A 10,844-nucleotide genomic window follows, 5' to 3' on the forward strand; every position below is an offset into this window, starting at 1 on the left:
GAGGTAATGACCGGCTCGACCACAGTACAGGCAGCTCCGGGTGTCCAAACGGCGCTGCCTCTCCTCTGGTGTGATGCGAACCCTGCCGGTCAGATCACGGTACAGATGGCTGCTGGTACAGATGTCGGCCGGCTGCCCCTGCTCTGGGATGACGCGAACTCCCCCCCAGAATATGCCCTTAGCAGCTGGAGGCGGCCGAGAGGCAGAGCTAGAAGCAGGTCTGGAAGGTCTGGAAACCTCCGGAACGACGGCGCGCTCGGAAGCTGGGGCAGGAGGGGCAGAAGGCTGCGGAATGGCACCCTGGGGGCCTAGCCCGTCGAGACGATCTAGCCGGCCAATCAAGAGGGCGTGCCGATCAGCGGCTTCGGAAGCCAGAGCCTGGATTGCTTTTTCCTGGTGGGCAATCAGGCGTCTTGACTCAAGTGCGAGGTCTCGCAGAGGCTGCGGAATGACACCCTGGGGGCCTAGCCCTTCGAGACGATCTAGCCGGCCAATCAAGAGGGCGTGCCGATCAGCGGCTTCGGAAGCCAGAGCCTGGATTACTCTTTCCTGCTGGGCAGAGCTAGAAGCAGCTTGAGCAATCAGCTCAAGTATTGTTTCAAACCCCTGTCGGGTGGCCGAAGGCAGGTCTCGCACCCACCAAGGGTCTTCCTCCTTGATCGGTGGAAATCTATCCGCTAAATCCATTTCTGAGTGATTCATACTGTCAGGATCGGAGTTAGAGATGTGGATCTATTCGCGGGTAGTTGAGGGCCACGGGAAACTTGGTAGGTCTTGAGAAGCTGGGGTGTTGTGGAACTTGATGGCTGGGGCTGCACAGTTCGAGGTTTGGGAACGGTCGCAGAGATTGCAGAGGTTGCTGGTTGCAGAAGTTGCAGGTTGCAGACGTTGCAGAGATTGGTATGATCCTTGATGGGAATTTAGATTATGAATCACTGGCGAGGACCTGCAGGAACAGGCCCTTATAGATGTGAATATGACATCACCTGTGTTATGACATCACCAGCGAAAGGCATGAAAGACGCTTATGAATCATGACATCATCAGTGATTGATGACATCATAGTAGGAATGACGACGTCAAAGTAGGAATGATGACGTCATCCTAACAGTAGGTTTGGAGACGGTTTCAAGTCCATGGCTAATTTCCATCCTCCAATACCTGTACTGTAACTCACTGATAGAGAATGAAATTCCACAGCCAAAAGGTAAACAGTGAACCACTTGAAGGAAACCAGTTGAAATGAAATGATGGAGCCAGGAGTCAGAAGAAGTCGTCTGATATGATGTATTGAACATAGATCTTGGCCAAGAGATGCACTCTTGTATATTCACGGATGGATACACAGGCTTACATACATTGAACAGATACTCAAAGATACTTATAGGACACACATCAGATTACATGTCTTGACGCACACTGGAAGGCCATTCTGTAGACTCAACCTATCTGTTATTCTGGCCCTGCAAAGAGAGCACCGTGGCAAGGTGACAGGGCACAGTACAGGGCACAGTGTGCGATCGAGAGGAGCTGCAAATGTATGGTACAAGTTATCTAAATACGTCTGTCTGTGTATGTACACACTACACAGGTTATCCAAATATGATGTCTATCTGTGTATGTACACAGGTCATCTAACTATGAAATATGTCTGTGTCATAACTATATGTAACTAAAATGGAAATGTATATAAATATATTAATAACTAGTGATTGTCCAAATAAAGGCTAATGTGATGTAAATTTTCTCTATCACTCACCTAGGTTTTTGGCTGGACCGCAACAGCAGGGCTAGCGTTTTAAACGTGAATGTCTGTCACTGACTGACTAGTCTCTTAAAACAGACTGTCTCATCTACATCCGGCGAATGCAGCTATACACAGTCTGTACGTTACACCCCCAGAACATGCACAAGGAAGTTGGGAAAAAAACCTTCAGACAGGAAAGAAGTTGGACGGAATCCGACCAATCACACGTGTGTCCACGAAAAATGCGGCATATTGGATTCTGATTGGACTAATGAGCGGAAAACCCGCCTTTCTGCGATTCTGATTGGCCTAATGAGCGCAAAACCCGCCTTTCTACTTCCCATTCCGGTTGGTGCATGATTCTCCCCCACGAAGTACAGACGGTATGGCGGAAGCATTTGAAAATTGCGGAAGCCAACTCGTCTGTTCTAAGAGACTACTGACTGACTGACTGACTGACTGACTGACTGACTGACTCACTGTCCATTGGTTGGCTGTGGCACATAGCACACCCATACATGGTCCAGCCATATACTAGCTAGTTTCATCCAGGGAAAGTGGACTGAGTATATATGCTTGTTTTCAGCAACATCAACAACATCAATTTAAGTTGATACTGTATAGCCCTTCATGCATTCTTGCAGGACTATACGAAAAACATGTCTACCTAGATCAGGGGTGCACAAACCTTTTTTTTAGGATGACAGCTACTTAGAAAAAATAAAACTAGTCGCAAGCTACTTCTTTTTCCCCTTGTCCCCCCAAGTACATATTTAGCACTCTAAGCACTCTATTTAGCACATTTTAACAGTGTTATATTATTTATTTAACAATATTTAATAATGTTATAATGTTAACGCAAGTAAAGGTCCTTACACATCAAGAACGATGCGAATATACGGCACGAAATTGCGATGCGAGTTTTGACCCACCTGTCAATCACAGCCACAGATGTGTACACGTCGGAAGCGAATTTCCCAAAAATCGACCGCGGTTCGAAAAAATAAACGCCGCAATAACGCTCAGCGAAACTTCGCCGTTGGTATGCACGGTTGCATTGACTGATATAGGTTCGGAAAATATTATTGACGTGCGAATTAATCACACTGAAAAAACGCTCCCGTCGTAAGGACCTTACGACGAAGAGAAACATCAACATCCTGATCTCCTGCCCTATAGCCTGAGTGCAGGACAGATCTGATCTCTTGACCTATAGACTGAGTGCAGGACAGATCTGATCTCTTGACCTATAGCCTGAGTGCAGGACAGATCTGATCTCTTGACCTATAGACTGAGTGCAGGACAGATCTGATCTCTTGACCTATACCCTGAGTGCAGGACAGATCTGATCCCCTGACCTATAGACTGAGTGCAGGACAGATCTGATCTCCTGACCTATACCCTGAGTGCAGGACAGATCTGATCTCCTGACCTATACCCTGAGTGCAGGACAGATCTGATCTCCTGACCTATACCCTGAGTGCAGGACAGATCTGATCTCCTGACCTATACCCTGAGTGCAGGACAGATCTGATCTCCTGACCTATACCCTGAGTGCAGGACAGATCTGATCTCCTGACCTATACCGAGGACAGATGCAGGGCGTGGATGCTCCAGTATTTGGGGATGATGTCATCTTTAATGTGCGACATGGCGTGGGTGCTGCTGCTGGCTGAGTAACACTGTGCTGCTAGTCATCAGATGGACTGTCAGTGTCTATAGATACTGAACTCTCTGTGACGCCGCAGCCTCCAGACAGACAGAGCCCCCTGTCTTAGTATCAGGTTTAGCTGTGTCAGTGTGTGTGTGTGTGTGTGTGTGTGTGTGTGTGTGTGTGTGTGTGTGTGCATGCGTGTGCTTGTGTGTGTGTGTGTGCGTGTGCGTGTGTGTGGCCACGGATTTGCATGTGAACTGTATTTGCTCCTATCTTGCCATATGTGCTTTCTAGTAGAGCCCGACCGATATATCGGTTCGCCGATATTATCGGCCGACCGATTACCGATATATCGGATCGGCCGATATCGGGCGCCGTTTTTTTTTTTTTTTTTTTTTTTTTATATATATAAGTTATAGACAGCATGGACAGCATGTTGTGTATATTTTATATTTTTTCTTAACTATTTGTTCTATTGTGTTTTTGTATTTCTAGTTATTTATAATTATTAAATTCCCAGTTAAGTTTACTGTTTCATTGCATTGAGTTTATTAATAAGCTGTAAAATATCCTGCCTACATTACATATTTCAATTCATGTCAACTCAATCATATCTTTGTCAAGTGTTAGATATTTGAGGGTTGCTGATGTGGTGCCTCCTCTGGTCGTTAAGGGCGCCTGTTCGGAGGGAGGGGAACTCGTTGGAATAGCGTGATCCTCCCACGTGCTATGTCCTACCGGTGAAGCTTCCCCTGTCAGGTGAAAAGAAGCGGCTGGCTAACTGCCCATGTGGAAGCATGGAGCCAGTTTTCGGCTCTCCCCAGATCGGCAGAGGGTGGAGCAGCAACCAGGAAAAAATAAATGAAAAAATTTGCACTAATGGGGGATAAACATTTGATTAAAAAAAAAACAAAAAAAAAGAATATCGGCCGATATTATCGGTATCGGAATTTTTTTTACTCCCTAATATCGGTATCGGCATCGGCCTCAAAAATCCAGTATCGGTCGGCTCTACTTTCTAGGCCCAATCCTGGTTCATTTTTACCCATAGGCTACCCCTAGTTTTCCACTTGCCCCTCGGAACAGAGTAACAAGGGGTACTGGTTGAAATCTTCCCCTGGCATAGGACATGGGATGAGTTTTGAATCTCCGGGTAGTGTAGCGGTAGATTCCCTGCCTACCAGCACGAGGGTCGCAGACTCGCAGTTTCGCGCCCCCGTGTTACCTCCGGCTTGGTCGGGCGTCCATACAGGCACGATTGGCTGTGTCTGCGGGTGGGAAGCCAGATTAACGGGATGTGTCCTGGTCGCTGCACTAGCGCCTCCTCTGGTCGGTCGGGGGCGCCTGTTCGGGGCGGAAGGGAACTGGTGGGAATAGTGTGATCCTCCCATGTGCTACGTCCTGCCGTTGAAGCTCCCCGCTGTCAGGTGAAAAGAAGCGGCTGGCAACTGTGCATGTATCGGAGGAAGCATGGTGCTAGTCTCGGCTCTCCCTAGATCAGCAGAGGGTGGAGCAGTGACCAGGACAACAGGGGGAAATTGGCCAAGTACAATTGGGGAGCAAATGAGGGAGAAATCAGAAAAAAAGGGAAATGCGACATGGAAATGGACTGTCATGCACAAATTGCACAAAAAACGATTGCTTTCGTTCCGTTCCGTTCCCCGCCCGGGCACGATTGCCCCCCCTCAACCTCCCCCTCGCTGGTCAGCTTTCACATTACAAAATGTCTTCCGCGTTCGGGAACGGAACAGATTGCACTTGCGTCATCAACTACGCCTGGAGTGTATCCTCGCCCGTGTGTTGTGTGTATGTGGTTCGGAACGGTTGGCGTTCGCATTCTCAAGTGTTCCATTCCCGGGCACGCCAAAGCGTTCCCGAGACCACCTTTTCAAGTGGATCCTGTCACTGAATGGAACGCAGCGTTCACACTCATCAAACGTTCCAAAACTGGGGTCAATTTGGGGACAAGTGTGCTCGGGAACGGTACCGGGGCGCCAGTGAGAAAGAACCCTAAAACGATGTTGTGTAACACTAGCCAGCTAACATTACAGCATAGTTTTGTGGCTGATTTGTGCATGACAGTCCATTTCAGAGATATCAGCATACTAGCCTTTACTACTTTTTGTTATGCTTGTTTTAAAGGTCTATTCAAAAGACGATTTAAAAATATTTATTAACGACGAAAATACTTACATTTGTGGTTTTCTTTTAGCCTTAGCCACCGTCTTGCCGGTGATTCGCAAGGCATTATGGGAGATTTCTCATAAAATTTGCTTTCGAGTGTGCCTCTGAAAAAGCTCTGTATGGAGGAGGACTACGTATAGCCCTACCACCCTCTATCCCGACAAGAATCAGAACCCCTACACGTGAGCGTGCTAAATGGAGACCTAAGGGCTAAGGCACACATGGGAAAAATACGGCCATCTGTGTGGCCCGCAATGGAATTGCAAAAAAAAAAAAAAAAAAAAACTTTTTTACAGTGCACCTGAACGCAACATGCAAGATACCCACTGAATAAGTGTCCAAATGTTCATGTCATTCTGGCCAATACTCCACTTCTGTTATAGCATTTCAGTGTGGAATATGGCATATCTTTCAATAATCTTTATGACTAAAAGGCTACATTGAAGTAGAAATTTAAATAATTAACTCATTGGTTTTGGATTTATTTAGCTTCAAGAGTGCATTTTTGTTTGTGTGACCCTCAACACAGGCTTTGAGAATCCCGGGCCACTTACTGATACTTATGTTTAAATTACTGTAACCCACTCATATTCTGGTTTATTTCAAGAAAAACATTTCGGCTAGTGGAAATTCTAATTGTCTGGTAACTTTAAAATCTAGCAGCCATATTGGCAGGTGGTCAAAAAAGTTAATTTCAAGCCCTGAGAGCAGGTGGTGACATAGGAGTGAGTGAAAAAAGGATCAAATATTGGTGGTTAAGACTGAATAATGACATCACAACTGTTACTTTAAAATTAGTTATTCCTCTAAACCTGGCTTCAAATGCCCCAAATCTTTCGCGCTGGCGCCGTTCGGCCCTCAGCAAAACCTGGTAGCGAGGACATTTTTTGTGGCCCTCTCTATCATCAAAGTTGCCCATCCATGGGTTACGGCATGCCAATATTTATTTGGCCCCCGGCAACAATCTGGGTTTCTCATGTGGCCCCCCATGAAAAATAGTTGCCCACCCCTGGGCTAAGGGGTGTATTGGGATTGGGCCAAAGACGCATGTCTAACTATCCCATCAATATCTCTCTCTCACGACTCTCTCTCTCTTTCTCACCCCTCTCTCTCTCTCCCCTCCCACTCTTTCTCTCTCTCTCTCTCCCCCTCCCACTCTTTCTCTCTCTCTCTCCCCTCCCACTCTTTCTCTCTCTCTCCCCCTCCCACTCTTTCTCTCTCTCTCTCTCCCCCTCCCACTCTTTCTCTCTCTCTCCCCCTCCCTCTCCACAGCCAAACCTCAGACCTCTCTGAGGCAGCCGGACCACCGCGGGCGAGGCGGCGGGAGAGGAGGGGCCGGCGGCCGCGGGGCGGGACATGGTGACTTCAGACAGGCGAGGGACATGAGGGACAGCCAATGCGAGGGCAAGGGCGCGACGCATCCGAACAAGGCGTCCAATCAGAACACACCCACCCGGAAAGCGAACGCACCTACCGAGAAGTGAGTGGAGGAGAAGGCTAGGAGCGAGAGGGGTGTAAGCAGCAGAGAGAGACATATGAGAATTATAATGCAAAATTATTCTCTTAAGAGATTTTTTTTACTTGGCTAACCAGGCCAAAAATACATAAAAAATTTAATATTTGGACTGTAAGCTGAAGTTAGTTTTTTTATTTACCTCCAGAACAGCATTTCTGGGTCTCTCCCCTGTACACTGCTGTGTGTGTGTGTGTGTGTGTGTGTGTGTGTGTGTGTGTGTGTGTGTGTGTGTGTGTGTGTGTGTGTGTGTGTGTGTGTGTGTGTGTGTGTGTGTGTGTGTGTGTGTGTGTGTGTGTGTGTGCGTGCGTGCGTGCGTGCGTGCGTGCGTGCGTGCGTGCGCGTGTGTGTGTACCTGCAGCCCGCCCCATAAACATCCATTACACTGACAGAAGTCATTAAGCAGTGTGCGTGTGTGTGTGTGTGTGTGTGTGTGTGTGTGTGTGTGTGTGTGTGTGTGTGTGTGTATGTATGTGTGTGTGTGTGTGTGTGTGTTCCCCAGGGTGCCGAATATTCCCAGAATGATGTTCCTCTGGCTTAACAACCAAGAACAAGTGAAAGCAAGTGGAGAGAGAGAGAGAGAGAGAGAGAGAGAGAGAGAGAGAGAGAGAGAGAGACACACAGAGCGAGAGGGAGGGAGAGAGAGAGAGAGAGAAAGAAAAAATTGGTTTCACTCTGATGCCAACTATAGACTGTTGCTCAGGTGTTGCACAGTGGAAGCAGAGGGATTTGGCATGTCTCTCTTCCCCTCTTGTTTTTTCCCCTTGTCTTTTCTTAAACCACTTTCAGACCAATGAGCAGCGTCAGGCCAGGGTTACTTGACCCATTTTCAATTCACTTCAATTCAATTCACATTTTCAGCCCTTCTTTTGCCAATTCACACCAAGTCAGTCGACACTGGTTATCCCTGGTGGTTATCCCTGGTCATGACAGGCCAGATGGGACCCGGCTCAAGCTGGAATGGGCGGGGCAGACAGCACGTCACATGTCACGTTCCACATTGTACTTGAACTCTGCAACGTCAAAAAACAAACTACCATGAGGCCATTGCTGCACGACGCAGACTAGCCGTTGTTTTGTGGTGGTTTGCAACACCCTGGGAGTACCGCAGCATGGCCTGCTTGTTTACGGTTGCTGTGTTAACTGTATGTGTGCTGGTGGCACAAGTGACAAAGGCACTAGTTGAAACACTATAGAGACACTGCATGAAATAGGCCACGCCCATCACGGGGAAAGCTCTCCATTCACTTCCAAACACCAGCGTCATTTGCCTTGAATTAAACATGGGGGGGGGGGGGTCAGAGTCAGAGTCAGTATACCCTCTGAAAAAAGGTAGACTACACCACTGGCTGGCCGTGCCCCCATTTGTAACCAATGAGATGTGTTTGTCCCGTCCCGCGTGTTAGAAACCCGGGTGGTGCCATTCACACTGAAATCACCCTCTTGTCTGACGCATGTCCAAGCCAAGAGTCGGGAAACGTGGGTTAACCCTTTCAAACACTACAGCAACCTGCCTGGGAATAAATAACCCTGGCTGGACCTGAAAGAGCTATTCGTTTTCAGCTCTTTATCTACTTTTCTTGCTTCTTTTTTTTATTCCTGTCAACTTCTTTCTTTCTTTCTTTCTTTCTTTCTTTCTTTCTTTCTTTCTTTCTTTCTTTCTTTCTTTCTGTGCTGTCTCTTTCTATGCCCCCCCCCCTCTGTGCTCTGAGCTGAATCAGAATAGGCTGCTGGTGAATGGGAGGCTGGTTGAACTCTGGCTGGTTTCAGAGAGCAAAGAGCCTCCCCACTGCTGCTTATTCAGCACCGGACTGATGATGTGCTCTCTAGCTTATTCTGTCTGTCTGTCTGTCTGTCTGTCTCTCTCTCTCTTTCTCTCTCTCTCCCTCTCTCTCTCTCCCTCTCTCCCTCTCCATCTCTCTCTCTCTCTCTCTCTCTCTCTCTCCTTCTCTCTTCATGCTCCCGCTTTCTCTCTCTCTCTCTCCCTCTGTCTCTCTCTCTCTCTCTCTCTTCACAATCCTTCTTTCACTGATCCCTCCTATCGTTTCTCCTTTTTTTATCCTCGTTGTTGCCCCTTCTCTCTTTCCTTCGCTCCATCTATAGATTTGATATTGCTCATCATACTCATGCATTCAACATGCCCCATAGTGTCCTGTTTACTCTCCTTTCCTCGAGTATTATACAAGTCCACTCCGTCTTCCTGTTCTCTCTTTGCTTCCTATCTCCCTTCTGATCCCCCCCCTCTCTGTTTATAGACCAAATCGATATTTGCACTTCCGAGATCGATAGTCTCTCCAGCAGATGCTGCCCTCTGCTGTCAGCCACCTTGACCCTCAGTGAGTTAAAGACCTGCTTCATTGTTGGCCAGCCGTCTAGAAGCACTGCAGCCTGTCCTCTCGCCCAGGCTCAATGAATCAGTCTGGATTCAACTCATTGACTTCAAACTGCTTCTCCTGGTGACACGTCCACCCGTGACTCTGTGTGTGTGTGTGTGTGGCTCTCTCTCCGCTATGAAAACAACTGACATCAGTGCTCTGTCTGTGTCACCCTATGGGTGCCCTGTGTGTACCCGTGGCCCTCCGCAACACAATGGGGGGTCAGGGTGGGAAGCCTGGTGCGCTGGCAGGGGACGCAAGGCCGGCGCTGGGCGGACGTGAGCCCTCGCTAATCCCTGCTCTATTCTCTGGTGGATCAACGCGTCTAAACCGACACAGAGTGAATCAGGCACATCTCTCTGTAGGCCTCCAGAGCTAACACTGGGGCAGTATGCAGGCGCACTAGCTTTATCATCGTTGGTGTCTGTGTGTGTGGTGTGTGTGTAGCGTGTGTGTGTGTGTGTGTGTGGTGTGTGTGTGTGTGTGCGTGCGTGTGTGTGTGTGTGTGTGCGTGCGCGCCTGCGGGATCGCCTGGTGGCATTGCAAGAGGTGAACTCAGCAAAGTAGATGAAATGAGAGAGCCAACTTAGAGTTACAGTTGGACAAAAAGGTTGATTAAAAGCAGAGCGGAGGGGAGGAACTGCAGCTAGGCTTCATCCTGGATGGGGCACCTTTGTGGGGGCTTCAGCAGGTGAACGCTGGCTCTGCCTGGGGGAGAGAAAACACCAGACGAGGGGGCCTGAGAGTGGACTGAGTCCATGTTAGCAGAATGTCACAAGCGAATGGAGTGCAGAGGGTGGGGCTTCAGTCCAACGGCTTCCAGAACATCCACAGTTTGCTATTGTATTTGTTATTAAAGAGCGCAACCCGAGATCCTGTAACCGGGTCCGGGTGGCTATTATAAAGTATTGGCTAACGAACAAAGGTGAATGTGTCTTTGTTGTCCGGGCTTTTAGGACTTGGACCAGCGAAAGTCAATGTCATCTTTTAGGGTTTGGACCAGTGAATAATCAATGTCATCTTTTAGGGTTTGGACCAGTGGAAATCAATGTCATCCTTCAATTCACCTCATAAAATCACCTGAGAATGAGAGAAATCGGAGAAAGGCTGAAAGCAAAGTGGGTTACTGTCCCCATTGATCTGATTTGAGATCAGCCTCCAACCAAAAGGCACGATAGTGGAGGGGAGGAGAGGGTAGGGGGGACGGTGGAGACAGGGAGAAGATGGCTGCCACCGAATAAAGGAAAACCATCTTCACTCTTTCGATGCATTCTTCTTCTTTGTTTGTCCAGGAGCAACTAAGCTGCCAGCACATAGAGTGCAGCACAGCACCACTCAGGGGACGGAGACTATAGCACTTTGATGAATGCT

The 10,844-nt window shown here is 48.2% G+C and overlaps 1 protein-coding gene across 1 annotated transcript in view; it reads left to right on the forward strand.

Moving 5' to 3' along the window:
• LOC310779955 (tudor domain-containing protein 7B-like) overlaps positions 1–10,844 on the forward strand; it is a 36,424-nt gene that overhangs the window by 10,876 nt on the left and 14,704 nt on the right. The window contains 2 exon segments of the mRNA XM_083640484.1: positions 6,858–7,066; position 7,069. Of these exon segments, the coding sequence (XP_083496610.1) occupies positions 6,858–7,066; position 7,069 (210 nt within the window).

The sequence above is a fragment of the Poromitra crassiceps genome, assembly GCF_964638095.1.
Source record: "Poromitra crassiceps genome assembly, chromosome: 7".
NCBI lineage: Eukaryota > Metazoa > Chordata > Actinopteri > Beryciformes > Melamphaidae > Poromitra > Poromitra crassiceps.